We start from the raw sequence: 19,401 nt of genomic DNA, 5'->3' as shown, positions 1-19,401 counted from the left end.
TGTTGTGAAGCCACTCCTTCATTATTTTAGCTGTGTGCTTAGGGTCATTGTCTTGTTGGAAGGTAAACCTTCGGCCCAGTCTGAGGTCCTGAGCACTCTGGAGAAGGTTTTCGTCCAGGATATCCCTGTACTTGGCCGCATTCATCTTTCCCTCGATTGCAACCAGTCGTCCTGTCCCTGCAGCTGAAAAACACCCCCACAGCATGATGCTGCCACCACCATGCTTCACTGTTGGGACTGTATTGGACAGGTGATGAGCAGTGCCTGGTTTTCTCCACACATACCGCTTAGAATTAAGGCCAAAAAGTTCTATCTTGGTCTCATCAGACCAGAGAATCTTATTTCTCACCATCTTGGAGTCCTTCAGGTGTTTTTTCATGTGTCTTGCACTGAAGAGAGGCTTCCGTCGGGCCACTCTGCCATAAAGCCCTGACTGGTGGAGGGCTGCAGTGATGGTTGACTTTCTACAACTTTCTCCCATCTCCCGACTGCATCTCTGGAGCTCAGCCACAGTGATCTTTGGGTTCTTCTTTACCTCTCTCACCAAGGCTCTTCTCCCCCGATAGCTCAGTTTGGCCGGACGGCCAGCTCTAGGAAGGGTTCTGGTTGTCCCAAAAATATGAGTGTCACAGCAAAGGGTCTGAATACTTAGGACCATGTGATATTTCAGTTTTTCTTTTTTAATAAATCTGCAAAAATGTCAACAATTCTGTGTTTTTCTGTCAATATGGGGTGCTGTGTGTACATTAATGAGGAAAAAAAATGAACTTAAATGATTTTAGCAAATGGCTGCAATATAACAAAGAGTGAAAAATTTAAGGGGGTCTGAATACTTTCCGTACCCACTGTATATATGTATGTAAGTAATATATATATATATATATATATATATATATAAAAAAATTTATTTTTTTATTTACTTAAGCGTGAATAAAAAAAAAAAGACCCTCATTGGCCCATAAGAAACAAAAAAAATAAATAAATAAAAATAAGCAGGTGATTGGATAGATGTGACAAATTGGGTCACATCTGTCCAATCAGCTGCTGGCCAAATCATGTTCATAATTTCCATTTACGTCACTGCTATTGCTAGACGGCATAGCGGCAAAATGTCGGAACGAAAATACAGTAGTGGAGCGCAAAAACGTAAAATACAAAAATTAAAAGAACAACGTGACAAAGACATACTAAAAAAAAATCCCTAAATTGACTGGATATTTCAAGGCTGCTGAATCTTCATCCTGTCGAAGACAAGATCCACAGCAGGAGGAGAAGGACTAGCATCGGCTAATATCGTTGCTGCGGTTGAAACACCTGCAGCGGGATCCTTAGCTGTTACAGCAGCTAACTCATCATATTTTTGGTAATATAGTAATTATTCCACAATGACACGCATATTACTAGGGCTGCCCCGGCCCCTAATATTCTACTAACCGTGCTTATTGCATGACATGGAGGTGCCGGTGCGATCACTTGCATTTAACTTAAAATACTCTGTCATTTTGGTCATACAGATAAGAGTTATGCAAACTGTAAAGGGTCTACTTTTTTATTGGTTTTTAAGGCTGGTTCCATTTTTTTTCCACGTTATCCGTGATAGATGTAAAGACACCAGTCAGGATGACCGCCGCGACGATGCAGCAGCCTCACAACCTTCTCACTCAGATAGGGAGTCTGAGACTGAGACAGAGGGACCGAATCAGACACTTCCGCCACTCGAAGCGCCATGCTGCAGACACAGTTCTCCTGCTCGTGGGTTAGCCGTGCCCCCGGCAGAGATGGAGGGAATCCCTGCCCCCCCTCCACCTGTTGCTGCGGAGGAGAGGACACAAAAAGAGGCAGCAAATCCTGCTACCTATAGCTCGGATCCTGCACGTAAAGGCCGGAACACACCAAGCCGACGGTTGGCCGTCGGGCAGTTTTTGTTCGTTGGCCGACTAAGTTTTCTCAGTGTGTTCTGCACCGTCGGCTGAAGTTGGTCCTCGTTGGCTTTTTTCCGGCCGATTCGAAATGTTGAATCGGTGCTCGTCGGGCCATCTGATCATTCTGATTGGCTGTTCAGCTACTGCCACCTGCTGGTACGGAAAAGCATTTCATCTTGCACAGGCGCAGAACTGACGTGCTACTTGGCCATCGGGTGTCGTGCGTCGGTTTGGTGTGTCAACTTTGGACCCAGACGCTGCCGAAGTGAGCCAACCCCGCAGTCTGCTTTCATCACCACTAGTTTGTCGGCGTCGGCTTGGTGTGTTCCGGCCTTTAGGATAAAATCGATGAAGACAAGATGCGGGCATATTGGATTAAAAAGGAACCTGAAAGTTGCCAGAACAAAGATGCAGATGTTGCTGCCTCTGAAAGACAACAAACACCAAAAACGGTACTGGAAACTGGCAAATGGTGAAACTCAGCCAAGAGAATGGCTTCTTTATTCCCCCTCAAAAGGCACTGTGTTTTGTTTCGCATGTAAATTATATGGGGACAGTGACATTCACTGAAAATAGGATATAGTGATTGGAAAAATGCAGCTGTGCGCCTAGCTGAACATGAAGGATCAGAGAGCCACAGAAAGGCAATGCTCACGTATGTTATGCGCTGTGCTGATGGTGGGCAGATTCAGAACTAAAGGTTTTAAAGAGGGTGGCTGCAGTGGTGAAGTTTTTAGCAGAGCAAGGACTACCGCTTAAGGGACACAGTAAAGTTTTTGGGCAACCGGATAATGGGAACTTTATGGGTGTGCTGGAAGTTATCAGCGAGTTTGATCCCTTTTTGAAATCGCATATAGAATAATATGGCAATGCTGGAAAGGGAATGCCATCATACCTCTCATCAACAACATGCCTAGAATTTATTGAACTGATGGGAGAACAGGTCCTCGCAGAGATAATCAGTCAAATTAAAGTGGCAAAGTACTTTCCGATTAGTGTTGATTCCACTCCTGACATTACACACACCGGCCAGCTCACATTCATCATGCGATATGTGGCACCTGATGGCTGCATCGCAGAGCGTTTTATCAAGTTTCTGACAATCCAGAGTCATTCAGGAGAGTCGCTTTGCCAGTCTGTCCATGGTGTTTTACAAGACATGGGCATTGATGTCAGTAACTGCAGAGGCCAATGTTATGACAACGCAGCCAATATGTCTGGTGTTTACACTGGCCTACAAGCACGCATTAAACAGGTAAACCCATTGAGTGGGTACCGTGCACTGCACAAACACTCAATTTAGTGGGAGTTAATAGTGTAAACTGCTGCCTTGAAAAGGAGGAATTTTTTAATTTAGTGCAGACACTTTAATTTTTCCTCCAAATCCACATCCCGTTGGCATACAATTACAGCAGGTTTACAGCCAAATGACAACCAGAGGGTCAAGACTTTGAAACATCTTTCAGACACTAGCTGGTCAGCTCACACACAAGCAACAAAAGCACTACACCAAATTACACCAAGATCCAGGAGTCGCTGCAAAAGATCAGTAATAACACAAACCAATGTCTTACTGCACGGGATGAAGCCAGGACACTGTATGTGAAGATGGACAAGCTAGAGAATGGCATTCTGTGTAATAAGTGGAATAACATACTGCAGCGTTTCCACAAGACTAGTACTGCTTTACAGGCAGTTGACCTAGATTTATGTTATGTACTGCTGTTAATTTGGTCAGCTCGTTGAGGGATTATGTAGCCAGTCTTCGAGAAGAATTTAACAAGTTTGAGAGTGATGCAAAAAACATGTCTCCATTGTTGTCCCAACAAGTCTACAAAGTGGACATGCAGAGACACAGGAAAAGGAAAAAACAAGCGAATCAATCCCCTGGACCTGATTATGAGCAGTCAGGACGCGACAAATTCAAAACAACTGTTTTTATCGCCGTCATAGACCGTCTCAGTGCTGAGCTGGATAGGAGGTATCACACCTACAAAAGGTATTCAGCAGACATTTGGATATTTGAACGAGATTCCATCCATCCTCCTACAAGATCTTTGCACAGGAACAACTAATCTGCAGAAGAAATATGCAAGTGATCTAGAGGAGGATTTTTTGGACAAAATTGGACAATTCAGACAATTTATCAAAGAAAACGAGGACACCTCAGCAAGGTCACTGCTGCAACTTATAAGAACAAGGAAACTACAATCAGTGTTTCCAAATGTTGATATAGCACTCAGGCTATTTATGACTTTGCCTGCAACCAACGCCAGCGGGGAGCGCTCTTTTTCAAAACTGGGACTAATTAAAAATAGACCGAGATCCACAATGGGCCAAAACTGACTGAATCACCCGTCTCTCATGTCCATTGAATATGACGTTCTGTGCAAATTGGATTTTACTGGTCTCATTAAGGACTTCTCTGCCAGAAAATCTAGAAAGAAAAAATTCTAAAGGTAGGAATATGCAACAAAATGTACATATTTTTGTAAATATTGTGTTGCTGTTATTATTGCTGTTATAATAACAGTGATATGTGCTGCTGCTGTTTTTATTATGGCTTTGTTTATTATGCTTTTATTATGCAGGGAATTCTGTTGCTTTGCTGTTTATAGTTACATATTTCCTTTCTAATTGTTTTGTGGCTGTGGTGGCAGAGGGTAATATCTGGTATTCTTTCCACTTACATCTCTGTTGATGTTAGTTTTGGTTGTTTCTTGATCATAATTAAAGGGTTGCTTCTAAGCACTGGGCCTTGTGCTTGTTTGTAATGTTCAATTTCTCATTTTACCACTTGAAGGAATGTAGAGGAAACACTGTAATATTGGCTGTCTCAATGTGTGTGTGTTATGTGTGTTATGACTGTGGATTGTATTTTCTCATTAAACTGCATGTGGATCCTCACTCTCTGTGCTCAGTGCTGTCATTTCGTAACAGTATGCCAATTCACTTTACTATTTGCGTGTGGACCACGTATGGCACTAAATACATTTTTCCAGTAAAGCATAATGATTAGGGGGTAGGGGGGCCTCACACAAAGAGCAGCCTAGGGGCCCCTGACCACCTTAATCCTCCCCTGGTCACAGCGCCAAATTTTGGAAAGTGGAGGAGTCCAAACCTGTGCCAGCACCCTGCCCATAGGCTGAGCGCTGAGGTAGACGAGAGGACACGGTGGATACAGCAGGAGAGTTTGCCTTCTTTGGTGGAGGAGGTTTGTACTGCAGACACAGAAAAATGCAATGTTTATATTAACCACTCAAGGTACTGTAAACAAGTGGTGTGATCGAGTGGAATATAATTATGTTTATTCATTAGTGTTAGTGATATTCTTACAGTTTATGCGTATGTTAAGTAAAGAGGAATGGTCGTGTTTGTCAACGATTTTTGAGAAATTGCTTTATCCAAATTCCTAAAAATTTGGGTCGTGGCTTCATGACCATGGGAAAAAACACTGCTTTAAGTACTTCAAAAGCCACTTTAATGACTCCAGTGACTGAAAAAGACAAATATTAATAATAATAATAAAAAAACATTTTAAGCAAGCCTCCAAAGGGGCCACAAGATGTTTCTAATCAGAAAATTTCTAATAATTGCTTTTATGTTTTACGACATTAAAAATTTATACATTTTTTTCCTTAATAAATTTAACAAATAAACCATTGGCTGATCCCAAGTGATGTTCACAATGAAGCCTCACCTGAGTCCTGGTTGGGGGTTTGGCTTTATCACTTCCAGGAAGCTTGCTCTTGTTGGAGATTCTGGATGCTTGCTCCTTACAGAACTTGATGTGGCGATCTGCTGCATTCTCACTGAAGCGTCGCTGGCAATAGGGACACTGGATATAATCTGAAAAAGTCAATTGCTGTTAATGTTTTTTTTTTACCAATATTACTGTAACAATTCCTAGAGTCAATAATCAAGTGGGTTTTTTTCTCTCTTTTTTTTTTTTTTTTTTACCTGGATCATAGGATGGAGGAGGGGGTGGAGGAAGGGGTCCACCATCTTTCATGACTTGATTTAAGCCTTTGGCTGCGCGAATGGTAGCAATGAATTCTTCATGCTTTCTGCGCCAATTGGACTGTTTCTTGGGTGGTTCCGGCTGTTTAAAAGCAAACATTTAATTTAAAATGGGCACAAGTACAATTTGGACAGAATTCAACGGGAATGCAGGATAATCTAAATTTCCTTTATCACCTACTACATAACCTCCAAGATGGCCATAAGCTGAACTAATCACTTAAAATGTAGGCATGTACCATTATTAAAGGATTAGTTCACTTTCAAATTAAAATTCAGTTGAAAAGAAATTAAGGTTTTAAAAAAAGCATATATATATATATATATATATTTTTTTTATTTTTTTTTTTTTTTTTTTTTTAGAAAATGACCGATCGTTTAGCTAGTTAAGACTAATTTTGACCTTCAACCGTTTGGGGTCTATTGAAGTCCACTATAAGGAGAATAATCCTTATATCTAATAATCCTGGAATGTTTTCATCAAAAACCTTAATTCCTTTTCGACTGAAGAAAGAAGGACATGGACATCTTGGATGACATGGGGGTAAGTAAATTATCAGGAAATTTTAATTTGAAAGTGAACTAATCCTTTAAAATTCTGATTAAAAATGATAAAGGGTCAATAGTAAAATTCCATACAATTTTGTCTAAATAAATAAAAAATAAAAACACTAAAAAAATGTATTTAAGGTTACAAGTGAATTTAGGCATCACAACATTATAATGTACAGTATGAAAATTAGATATTAGTTAAGTATTTTAAAAATTAAGTGTTAGATAATTGCAATGGTAACCTAAATGTAAGAATAGGGTAAAGGAGCAAGAACAATTAAATATCCAATATTGGTTGATATTTATACACTAGTAATATTGTACCTATACATTGTGAATGCAAATTAAAATGAGTTTACAGTGATACAAATATTAGAACTTAAGGTATTTTATTTAATTAAAATGTTAACACTTGACACTATCTATCTACTGATACGCTTAAGCTTCTGGTAATAAAGAAGTTTGAAAGCAAGCAGCTTTGTCATCATTACAACAGAAGTATCTTAAATATTGCCTTGGATAATGGCTTTAGATTGTGACTGTAACCATGGTTCTCTGAGAAGGGGATTGAGACACTGCACCTTGGATTGACGCTATGGGGAATGCTATCAGCATGACTGGTGTCTGAAACGTGTGTACACAAGACAATTTAATTGGCCGACGACAGTCCATGACGACATCACCGGAGTGCCCGTGAGTATAAGAGGGCGCCTGCTTCTTTGTCTGAAGGAGACATGCAGGCAAGCCCGAGGCATGGCAAAGAGACGCAGTGTCTTGTTCCCATTCTCAGGGAACCATGGTTACAGTCATAACCTGAGGCGTTCCCTTTCAAAGTGGAACTCAACACTACATCTGCGTAAATCGACTCTATGGACTTACTTAGCCAGAGTCAGGGGCTGGATTCATGAAAATCTTCTTGAGAAAAAAGAAAATTCTTAAGATAATTTCTAAGAAGTTTGTAAGAATGTTCCTAAGTGCAATTCTTGAAAAATTCTTAAGTAGTTCTCAAATGTTTTCTTAAGAAAATGAAAGGCGGGTATTGCTGAACTCAAAACTTGCTGAATAATAAACCTCAAAGCCCTTCTTTTTGCTCTGCTTGAAGATTACTGTAGATATCATAATAAGCATGCAGACTATTTTCTTACGACTAGCTTGACAGGAGTTAATCACTAAGCATTGTGTTTTTAATGCATTGTGTCAAGTTCAAATCATTATTTTAAAAGAGCCTGTCTCAGATGCAGTGGTCTATCCCATTAACTTGTGCTCCGTCTTTCTTGCGCTCTCTCTAGAGTGAATGTGTCCTGTATCTGTGTGCTGTGCTGCCTCTCAAGGTCTAGCTAGAGTGAGCACATCATGTAGGCTATAAGCGCAAATGATCGATCAGTGTCACTTCAGAGTACTCATCCACATTCACATTCCTGGTACTAGTAGTAATATTTATTTTATATGTAGCTAGCTAGTGTTATGTTCTAATGCTTGTTATTTGAAACAGCCCAATAAATTAATTAAATGTCTTACATTTGGTTATTTAAGACAGGTTGAAGGTTATCCTCCTAACTTTAAAAAGTTATTTACGATGATTTTTAAGAACATTATTTTTTGGGAACATGAATACTTCTTAAATTTTATATTAAGAACATTTTTAAGAAAAGTTTTTGGGAACACAAAATATTCTTATCTTTTTTTCTTAAGTTAGAAAATAAGAAAAAATTGGTAGTTAAGAAGAATTTTTTTCCGAAGAATGTTTCGTGAATCTGGCCCCAGATGCGTCAATCATACAAGGTGCATCCTAGGCTGTCAAGTGGTAGTATTCCCTCGGCCATTGCCCAAGGTTCTCTGCTCTGTGACAAGGAAAGTCCTGGCCTTTACAACCTTCCTCCCTTCCCTGTGGGCCAGGCATTAGCCATATGAGGCCCAAGAACAGAGTTCTAAGGCTTAGCTATATCAACTCTTTTGTATGACACAACCCATTGGGAATACTTGCCTGGGGAACATTTTAAGCTGCAACCCTGGCTCACCACTACCTCCAGGGGGAGCTTAAAAACTCAAACCCCTAGGGAACCACAAGGGATCTTCAGCTATACAATTGGGGAGAGTGCTCTATTTGTTAGGTTCTACATGGACCGGTTAAGGCTCCGACGAGAAGTGAAGAATCTTACTTCAAAACCCCAGACAGTGGGAGAGGTTCCACTCTACATTCAATCCTAAAGAGCAGCTACCAAAGGGAGCCTGCCAGGCATTTATTGTTAGCAGCTACATAAGAGGCCCACCCCAAGAAGCCACCGGGGAACTAACCTTACTTAAAGACCCCAGAGCCCTGGGGGAGGCAGCTCAACCCTCTTAATTCACTCATCTAGGACTTGTTATAGCCTGCACCTAAATACATTAACATTAGTCATAGTCAGTGACAGATGCCATAGCCAGTGACAGATGCCATAGCCAGTGACAGACAGTGAAAGAAGGGAAGGAGGAGGGATGTTACTTCTCATCAGCGATTCAATCCTGTTTATTAAATTGCTTCTTATTAATCACTTACCTCAGACTTTGAAAGACCAGGTCTCCCAGAGTTCTTAGGTGGAGATTTGGAGATTTAGACATTTAGACGTGGGACGTACTTCCTGAAAACAATTGCCTCCCTAACCTTCCCAACCATCGTCTTCCCAAGGCTTTTCTCTTTCTCCTTGATATCTGCCAAGTTCAGCCACAGATGCCTCTCCGTTGCCACCATTGAAAGACCAATGGTAGCAGCTGTTTGTTTGGTGGCCAGCTTAGAGACATTCCCCGCTCCTGATCTAAATCGTTAAGCAGATTTACCTGGTTTTCTTACAACATGGCCATTGTGTGCAAGGAACCACCAGCCTGACCTGCTTGCGCATAAGCCCTGCTGTTCAAGGGCGAGGTGGTCCCTAATGGCTTAGACAGCAGGATCGGAGCCTTCAAAGAGGATGAATTACCCTGAGAGAGGTAGCTCTCAAGCGTCTCTTCAACAGGAGGCATCTTCACATATACTCGCTTGCGCAATACCTCCACATTCAAATTCTTAAGCCAGCTCGACTTCGTTAACAGTGAAGCCCAAGCTTTTGGGCGCAGATGCTGGTCCCACAATGCTTTAGAACAGAGCTTACTCATTGTGAGTTTCTCACAATGGGCACATTTAACTCCCTTGAGAACTGAATGCACGTGCTCCTCACCCAAACAGAATCCACAGGTCGTGTGTCAAAAAACCCTGGGACATGGAGGAACACACATCCTAAAATGCTTGTTCAAGTGCTTCTCCATAGCAATCACCTTAAGCACGCTAACATAAACAGCTCCTAAAGACAAAAAAGCTGATGATGTACATTGCAGGTGCCCACTTATACTCACGGGCGCTCCGGTGATGGCATCATGGACTGTTGTCAACCAATGAAATTGTCATGTGTAAACATGTGCTTCAGACACCAGTCACACTGATGGCATTCCCCATAGCATCAATCCAAGACGCAGTGTTGAGTTCCACTTCGAAATGGAACCACTGTTTTTAACAACAATAACTGTTTTGTATGTCAGGACACATAGATTAACATTGTTTAGTGATTCCAGAAAGTAAAGTCAAAACAAACATCTTGACAAAAATCAAGATTACTCCCTCAGGCTAAGGACACAGTTCCTGTTTGAGGATAAGAAGGACTGAGAGAAGTAGCACAGATTTTTATTATGGCCCATTCCTTTTCCTAATCTAACATTCTTGTAGACTTTATGAATTAATCTCAGAGCTCTTATGATATAGTAATGGCTAGATTTAAGGTGGGTTTCCTTGGTTAACTTATAACTCTTTTAAGCCCGGAACACACCAAGCCGACGGTCGGACGCTGGGCAGTTTTTGTTTATCGGCCGACTAAGTTTTCTCAGTGTGTTCCGCACCGTCAGCTGAAGTTGGTCCTCGTCGGCTTTTTTTCGGCCGGTTCGACATGTTGAATCGGCATCGGAGCTCGTCTGTCAGTCGGGCCATCTGATCATTCTGATTGGCTGTTCAGCTACTGCCACCTGCTGGTACGGAAAGGCATTTCTTCTTACTCAGGTGCAGAACGGACGTGCTACTTGGCCGTTGGGTGTCGAACGTCGGTTTGGTGTGTCAGGGCGACTTTGGACCCAGACGCTGCTGACGTGAACCAACCCCGCAGTCTGCTTTCGATGCCACTAGTTCGGCTTGGTGTGTTCTGGGCTTTAGAGATCTTTCATTCATATTTTTAAAACAATTACAAAGATTTAAATATTTAAAAAATCGCAAGGCCTGCCTCCATTTGAGAATTAAAAAGGACCACCTTTTTTAATCAGCAAATATTAAACACTGAAGCCTTAATATCAGAAGTGACATGGTGAGACACACAATTCAATTATGAGAAAAATAAATAAACGAAAACAAACATTCAACTTACTTTATCAGACTTAGAGCTGCTGGAAGAACTTTGTAACTGAAACATAATCAAAAGGGGTTTCAGAATATTTCAGGACATTGGGGTAGATATGAGGGTAACCGTGGAGGAAACGTTTTTGAACAGAGGCTTCTTTTGAGACTGAGGCTCTGCGGTGAACCTTTTTATATGGTTCTATTTGAGGGGCTATGTAGTGCACCCCTTTTCAATGACAGTAACCAAACTTAAAAGGATAAAGTTAAACAACTGGAAGCCTTTTCCCCAGCAGCGATTATTCATCAGAACAAAAGAGTCAAATGAAAACATTACCAAAACAAGCTATGAGGTGGCCCAAATCAGACTTAAGGCTGCTAGAACAACTTTGTTTTAAATTTACTCAACAAAGCTATATTTTTAACAAGTTGGAAGGAGTATTGAGATGTGAAAAAGACCTCAGACCTATGAGGTGGCCTAGATTTTGGCCACCTCATAGCTTGCTTTGGTAATGTTTTCATTGGACTCTTTTGCTCTGATGAATAATCGCTGCTGTGGAAAAGGCTTCCAGTTGTTTAACTATATCCTCTCATTCACTGCTGGAGAACCTCTGATAGGATTTTGCATGTTTTGTCTCGTAATGCCTCTTCTCATTATATTCTTCCATGACAGAGATTGTCTCTTGCCATATCAGACAAACACAATTACTACAACTCTCTGTGGAAAAAAATTATCAGATTTTAAAATCAACAGCCCTTCTTATCAACTTGTTTTGTTTTTTTGTTTTTTTTAAACATGGCCATGGTGGCATTTCGAATTATATTTCTTCAGTTCTCCTTGCAATAGTGTTGCGAGCAAGGCAAACATTTGCATATTCTTGCTTCTTATCTGGTCAGATGTTTTCAACAATTTTCATTACACATTCTTAAATAAACTAGACATGAGGGTAACCGTGGAGGAAAAGTTTTTGAACAGACTTCTTCTGAGACTGAGGTCTTTTTCACATTTGTTATTCTTGCTTGAGGCCAAACCTGAGTTTGTCTGTTCTGAACCAAGGCATGTTTACTCAACAAAGCCATATTTCTAACAAGTTGGAAGGATTATTGAGAAAACTAAAAAACAACCGTCATGTTTACACTGCCTCAACAAACATGAGGCTATTGGTGTAGCCATGCATGATATTCCAATAGACCAACTGATAAAGAATGACATTAGCAATTCCCAGGAAACACACATGCTGGCAAAGATCAGAAATAAGGAATCTTCACATCAAATCAATAGTAATAATAATAATAATAATAATAATAATACAATCAATGAACAATTCATGGAGGAGAAAAGAATTTGGACAAAATCACCAAATGTACATTTGCAAAATAAAAAAAGTGAAAAAAGAGAAAGAGAAATTCATAATTATGTCCTCCAAGATTTATTTATTATTATTATTATTATTGTAGAATTTTTGATTTTTTAGATTTTTGTTTGAGGGCAAAAGAGTCCAATGAAAACATTACCAAAGCAAGCCATGAGGGCCCATAAACCTTACGGTTAGACATGGGAAATCTTTCTCTGAGTTTATTTAAGAATGTAATGAAAATTGTTGAAAACATCTGCCCAGATAAAAAGCAAGAATATGCAAATGTTTGCCTTGCTCGCAACACTATTGCAAGGAGAATTGAAGAAATATAATTCGAAAGCGAAAATAAAATGTGCACGGCCGCACAGAAATTCACAATGATGAGCTCGGTTCTCATCGAGCTGGACAACTTTCTAATTTAAAAATATCCAGTTTTTTTTTTTTTTATAATTTGAATAGGGAAGGCATAGGACATAGTGTAAGCGTTTTGAACTGTGAGAAGCGCTACACTTTATTTGTAAGGTGAATACGGAAGGTGGTCTGGTGGAAGCTAGATATTTTACTTTATAACTTGTTAAATATGGATATTTTTCTTACACAAACACATCGCTTCGCTTCAGAAGGCCTTTATTAAAGTATTAGTTCACTTCTGAATGAAAATTTCCTGATAATTTACTCACACTCATGTCATCCAAGATGTTCATGTCTTTCTTTCTTCAGTCGAAAAGAAATTAAGGTTTTTGATGAAAACATTCCAGGATTATTCTCCTTATAGTGGACTTCAATGGCCTCCACTGTTGAAGGTCAAAATTACAGTTTCAGTGCAGCTTCAAAAGGCTTTAAACGATACCAGACGAGGAATAAGGGTCTTATCTAGCAAAACGATCAATCATTTTGTCTACATGTCTACATGGATCTTTAACCGTTTTAGGATGAATTTCAAAAGCAGCTCTATCAGCATGCACCAAGTAATCCCGCAGATTTCCTTCCCTAGAACACACAAATAAACGTCCATCTTTAAACAGTTATTTACATTTTTCATGGACCTTTATTTATGTATTCTAGGGAAAGAAATCTGTGGGATTACATGGTGCATGCTGATACAGCTGATACACCAGATTCAAGGACTTTTTAAAGCACCATTTATTTTATATCAAGCACCTATCAAATTCACATCCCAGCATATGGAGCGTCATGAAAGACCTCTGACAGTACTTAACATTTTAACCCTCCTATTGCATTTGCATCCACATCCATTTTAACCCGAAAGAGGTACAGAATCATTTGTACATTAATTTTGAAAATATATTAAAACCGCTTTCTTATCCCTAATGTTAACAATTATTCCACACTAGTTTTGGTTTTCATTTTTTATGAATCATTACTTGAGTAAAAACATTATAATATAGAGAGAATATAATAAAAATAAATTTTGCAATTGAGTGAAAAAAAAAAAAAAGGATTATATGGATTGTAATTGTGGCTTATAAAGTAATATATACAATATATATACAGAATATATATAATATAGATATAAACTTGCAATGCTTAGAAGAAAAATCTGAATTGCAATTTATCTCTCACAATTCTGACTTTATAAGACACAATTGTGGCTTTATATCACGCAATTCTGACTTTGTAACTCGCAATTGTGAATTTAGGGTAGAGTGGGGGGAAACTCTACTGTTTTCCCCAAAATTACCACTAAATAAAGTCAAGATATATATTTTTTGTAACTATGGACTACGTTGACAAGAGTGATGTAGAAGTATTCACCCTGAAGCTTACGGTGATGTAGCCTGCCTGAAAGAAAATGGATTTCACTGTAAATGATCTAACTTTCAGGCCTGTAGTTAGGGACTATGTCTTATTTAAGGAAAATAATTATATTTTCAGAATGACAATTTTTTTTTTTTTTTTTTCAAACCTAGTTTGTGGGGTAAAATGCTCCCCCAGCCACGTGTGGTAAAATGCCCCCGGAAGAATGGCTTCCCTCTATCATAATTACTGTAGCTACTCTGTTCTGAGAATCAAAGTCTTTGTTTTTCCATCAAATGTAATCCAACTAGGTGGTTGAATAAAAATATTTGGACTTTGTTTAAAAATTACCAAAGTTAAAAGTTAACATCAGGTAGATAGTTAGCTAGCATCAGCTAACAATATTTTTCAAATAGGATGTTATAATTTTGTTATTCATAATTGATTATATTCTTTTTAATTTTAAGCTAAAACTTCCTGTACTCTGATTTTGATGGAAATGTGTAAAGCAAATTGCTTTGTCTGACTGGGGGCATTTTACCCCACCTGCGCTCGCCTGAGGGTGCTATACACCCCTTGTCATTTGTCTGAGTGCAAAACGATGCTCAGGAAAGTTCGAGATACTAAAAATATAATATAACGATGCATTCCACTCATAGAAAAGTTATAAAAGAAAACGCTTAGCATGACTTAATGCATTATAGACAGTGATATTTAAAAAAGAATGAATTTAGAATAAATTCATGAGACCAGGTTATAAACTCAAAGCGCCTAACGTTCAATTTGGTGAATTACATTCATATTTTGGGCTCTTTTGATTGCCTCTACATAATATGCATAATAATCTTATTAATAAGTACGAGTGGGCGATATGGCAAAAATATCATATCACGATTCATGATTTGATCACAAATCTTTTTCATGTTGGTTTTACTATTTTGCCAGTGACTGAGCAGTACAGTCAAACTAATTCCCTATATTAAAAATGTGTTTGGTTACCCACATTCTTCAAAATATGTTCTTTTGTGTTCAGCACAAGACAGAAATTAATACAGGTTTGGAACAACTTTAGAGTTGTAAATTTTTCATTTTTGGTTGAAAATATTTTTGGTATACCTTTAAGGACAAGTCACAGCATGTGTTGTCTGTCCCTTAAGGCTTATGTGCGCATCTCTAAACTGTTTACTTTCACTTTACACTTAACCAATGGTGTAAACCTTGTGTGTATTTAGCAGAATAAAATGCGAATTATAACTCTGTCCAGTAAATACAGTGTTTGACAGGCTTTTAGAGTGTGTGCGCTTCGGGTGTACCCGCTCAGAAAAGCACGTGTCAGAACAGCACACGGATAAAATGTTTACCAGCAAGGCTTTAAAACGCATGCAAATAATAAACTTTTGTGAATGTGAATAACTGCAGTGTTCCGTAAGTATAACTCTACCGCTGTGTTAACGTGATGTGAATGTATGTCGCTTTGTACTATACAGGATGTTGAGATGGAGGCGCAGAAAGCACTATAGCACGATACAATGATATTTCTTCAAAAGCAGATCGTTGAGACCACACTTATAAGAATGTTCATTTCGGACACAGCAAGTGTCACAGCTGCTCAAATGTCCAAACCCCGCCTAATAACAAAGCAAGGGGAAGTACCGCAATAGAAAAAACTCGGACACTGATTGTAAAATAATATTCCAAAACAAATATACTAGGACTAAGTGGGGAATGTTATAATTTTCGCAAAAATTATTTCAAATTTATTTCAAGCACTTTCCAGGCCTTGAATTCCTGTGTCTGAAATTCAAGTACTTTCAAGGTGCGTGGGAACCCTGAATAATCCAAAAACAGTTATAGGTCCAGTAGGCTTTTTTCCATGTAGACATTGTTTGGCTTGTCATAACCTAAAAAGGTTTTTGAAAATAATCAATAATATTTAACGAACGATTCGATTGACAGCACTGGTCCTAGAGGCAAAGTTGCTCAGAATGAGTTGTAGTACAATATAACATGAATGTCGAAGAGAGCATGCGGGAAAAAAAATCATGCTATATGCAATCTTTTACCCATGTGGAAAAACACGAAGTGGCTGATTTCTTCTGAATTTCTAACAGGCCTCTAGGGCTAAAACAGGCTAGTTAAACCAATCATTCCGATTGGTCTCTGTTAACCTTGTCTGACAGCCGCTCAAACTTAATTGGCCGACGGCGGCCATCTTTTTCAAAATACGCAAATGTCCTCATAGACAATCGCAGCACCTTGGACAAAGACACCGAGTGTCAGTTTTCAAGTCAAGCCGTATGTGTACGGTCGTCTGGCGGAAGCTAGTTATTTTACTTTATAAAGTTTTAAATAAGGATACTTATTTTACAAAAACCCATCGCTTTGCTTCAGAAGGCCTTTATTAACCCCCTGGAGCCGTATGGATTATATTTATAACGGATGGATGCATTTAATATGGGCTTCAAAACACATGATGTCTGAAAGAACATAGTCATATACACCTACAATGGCTTGAGGGTGAGTAAATCATGGGATAATTTTCAGTTTTGGGTGAACTATCCCTTTAATATTTATGTATTGCAGTCCTGATTAGGAGACGGCGAGCACATGAACCGTTGTGCCGTGCTGCTTTTATTTATCAATCATTAAAAACACCCCTTCCCACGCACAAAATCAAGTGTCTGTGGATGAGAGTATGAAGTGAGGACTGATGGGACGTAGTTTTGCTCCACATCACAGACGATGAATAGTAGGAGAATTTTATAACACGACAGTCATTTATAACATATTTTATTTAGGAACAACTGCAGCTCGTTCCGAGCGCCATACGTTATTACACTATTTCTACGTCATTGTACATGCGTAGTCCTTTCCAGTGTTTACATGTCCTAAAGGAATAAACCACCCCTTTCAATCTGATTGAAATTTAGTTCGGATCGAGCTCAATCAGATTGATTAAGGTGTTTACATGAAGGCTTTTCAGTCCGATTGAGCCACCAATCTGATTACAAATGGATTATTTTTTTGCATGATTGTCACCTCAATTCATTATGCCAGACCACCCAAAAGTTTCAAGACACTCACTGGATGTTAGTGTGTTGGAGCAGTGTAAACTAGCCTTACAAAATGCCTTTATTATTGGTATTATTTCTATATATTATTAACTATTACCGGAAACAGTTTCCAGTGTTCCTAGTAAATAAGGCTTGAAATCCAGTAAGATGTATGGATTCTTTGCCTTTATGCTCATGTTATTCTATTACTACTAAGATGAAGGTGGTGAACGACACTTTTGCCACTGCAGACGGATTTTATGGTGACAGCAACTACACTGTTGCTGAATGTTCAGCAGTCTGAACTATATATTGTATATAAAAACTCACAGTTCACATCTCATCATCTATGAACATGAAGAGAACCCCAAAATCCCTTTATATGCAGACATGTATAGTACTGGATATGGCAAACTAGATCCAGGACAAAACAACAAGTTCAAAAGTACAACTGTAATATTTAAGTGTGATGTGGTTGTTTCCTCACCTTTGGTTTTATGGGTTTGACTGTAGAAATATCGGTCCCCTCTGCCCTTTGCCTGCTGGAGTCAAACACCTTCCTTCTCTTTGCCACTGTCTTCTGGCAGATCGGCACATGTTTTTTCTACAACAGGTAATAAGATGGGTGGGTATCAAATAACTGACAGCACTGCGTTGACGGAGTAATAATACCAGGTTTTGTGTTTACATTGTGACCTGTGAGAAATACATGCCTTGTTGCTAATCTTGATATAGCAACTGCACAACAATATAATTGGTTAGTACATTGCTAGGCAACACGTAATGTAAACAACCGTTCAAAGGTTTGGGGTCAGTACGATTTAAAAAAAAAAAAAAAAAAAATTAAACATTTTTACTTTTATTCATCAAGAATGTGTTAAATTAATCAAAAAAGACAGTGAAGACCTTTATAATGTTATAAAAGATTCATATTTCAAATAAATGCTGTTCATTTGAACTCTCTATTCATCAAAGAATCCTGAAAAAATATATTATTGATTCTACAAAATATTAACAGCACAACTGTTTTCAGCACTGATAATGTTTAACTGAACTGAATATTCTGAATGATCATGTGACACTGAAGACTGGAGTAATGGCTGCTGAAAATTCTGCTTTTCTGTCAGAGAAATAAATACAATTTTTAAACATTAAAACAGAAAAGAATTGTTTTAAATTGTAATAACATTTCACAATATTACTGTTTTACTGTATTTTTGAGAAAACAAATTACAGCCTTGGTGAGCATAAAAGACTTCCTTAGAAAACATTTTAAAAATCTTACAGACCCCAAACTTCTGAACGTTAGTGTACATATTGTAACATACTTTAACTTGCTAGGCAACGCATAATAATGCAAATATGGTAACATATAGCAGAATAATAGTTATATATTATACAGAACTTACAAGCACCCTTGAAAAGAATCTTCTTCCACATATTTTGCAGGGCACCAGGTCTTCAGAAACGGGAGGAGATTCTGAAGACAAGACCGAAAAATATAAATAGTAACAAAGATCATCAAATTAAACACAAAAATGATAAAGACCAAAAAATAATTCAGTTTGGGTGTGTCTATGCAGCCAGTTCACTCAGATACAGTGGCTTTAGATTAGCTAAACAAATGAGAACAGATCAAGCAGTAGTATGTGAAAATAGGTCACTCCTGTCAGTCCATGCAAAACAACTGAGGGGCTGAAAGAAGACACTGAAGGATGTCAAAAAAAAAAAAAGAAAAAATCTTTCCTGAATGATATGTAAAGCATTTGACCTTTGTTTTTGATGTTTAAACAGACCTACACCGGAACAATTTATTGAAAATTTGTTTTAATCCAGCCTACTTCACTTGATCATATATATATATATATATATATATATATATATATATAAACAGGTAGCTGTTTGTTGTGCTTTTGTTGTGACATTTGATCATGTGAAGTAGGCTGCATTAAAACAAATTTAATGCCATTTCAATAAACTGTTCCGGTGTAGGTCTGTTTAAACATATATATAACCCATAAAATAACAGTTAAACGTCTGTATTTTCCTACAAAACGTCATTTTCTTCCATGGTGATAACCTGAAACAGCAGCGAACTGGATAAACCAAAGCTGCTCTCCATTACACAAACACACGGATTGAGTGTTAGGGGTTAGATGCACAATATTCAAAATATTTACATATGCATCCTTTCCTTAGTTAAAGCCTTACCTTCTATTTCCTCCATCTTTCTTGCCTGGTAAGACACTAAGGCCGATGCTGTAGCAACTAGGCTCTTCTAGGTAGCCGCTCCACATGCTAGTATCCTTATTTTTGATTGGTCTTTTCCCGTTTCCCAACAGAAATAAACG

General features: G+C 38.5%; 1 protein-coding gene across 2 annotated transcripts in view; it reads right to left on the bottom strand.

The window, feature by feature from the left end:
- The window catches only part of zc2hc1a (zinc finger, C2HC-type containing 1A), a 22,796-nt gene extending 3,395 nt beyond the window's left edge, over window positions 1-19,401 (bottom strand). The window contains exons 1-7 of one of the 2 annotated variants that reach the window (XM_051881758.1): window positions 19,262-19,400; window positions 18,460-18,530; window positions 17,538-17,654; window positions 10,913-10,948; window positions 5,883-6,024; window positions 5,623-5,771; window positions 5,044-5,143 (exon numbers count right to left, since the gene is read on the bottom strand). In XM_051881758.1, coding sequence (XP_051737718.1) covers window positions 5,044-5,143; window positions 5,623-5,771; window positions 5,883-6,024; window positions 10,913-10,948; window positions 17,538-17,654; window positions 18,460-18,530; window positions 19,262-19,277 — 631 coding nt within the window. In that variant the 5' untranslated portion in view covers window positions 19,278-19,400. Of the gene's footprint in view, window positions 1-5,043; window positions 5,144-5,622; window positions 5,772-5,882; window positions 6,025-10,912; window positions 10,949-17,537; window positions 17,655-18,459; window positions 18,531-19,261 lie in introns of both variants that reach the window. The other variant, XM_051881759.1, reaches the window with a different exon arrangement.

Source organism: Ctenopharyngodon idella, chromosome 23 (assembly GCF_019924925.1).
Source record: "Ctenopharyngodon idella isolate HZGC_01 chromosome 23, HZGC01, whole genome shotgun sequence".
Classification (NCBI taxonomy): Eukaryota; Metazoa; Chordata; class Actinopteri; order Cypriniformes; family Xenocyprididae; genus Ctenopharyngodon; species Ctenopharyngodon idella.
Note: the sequence above shows the minus strand (reverse complement) of the source record. Positions and strands in the feature narration are given on the sequence as shown.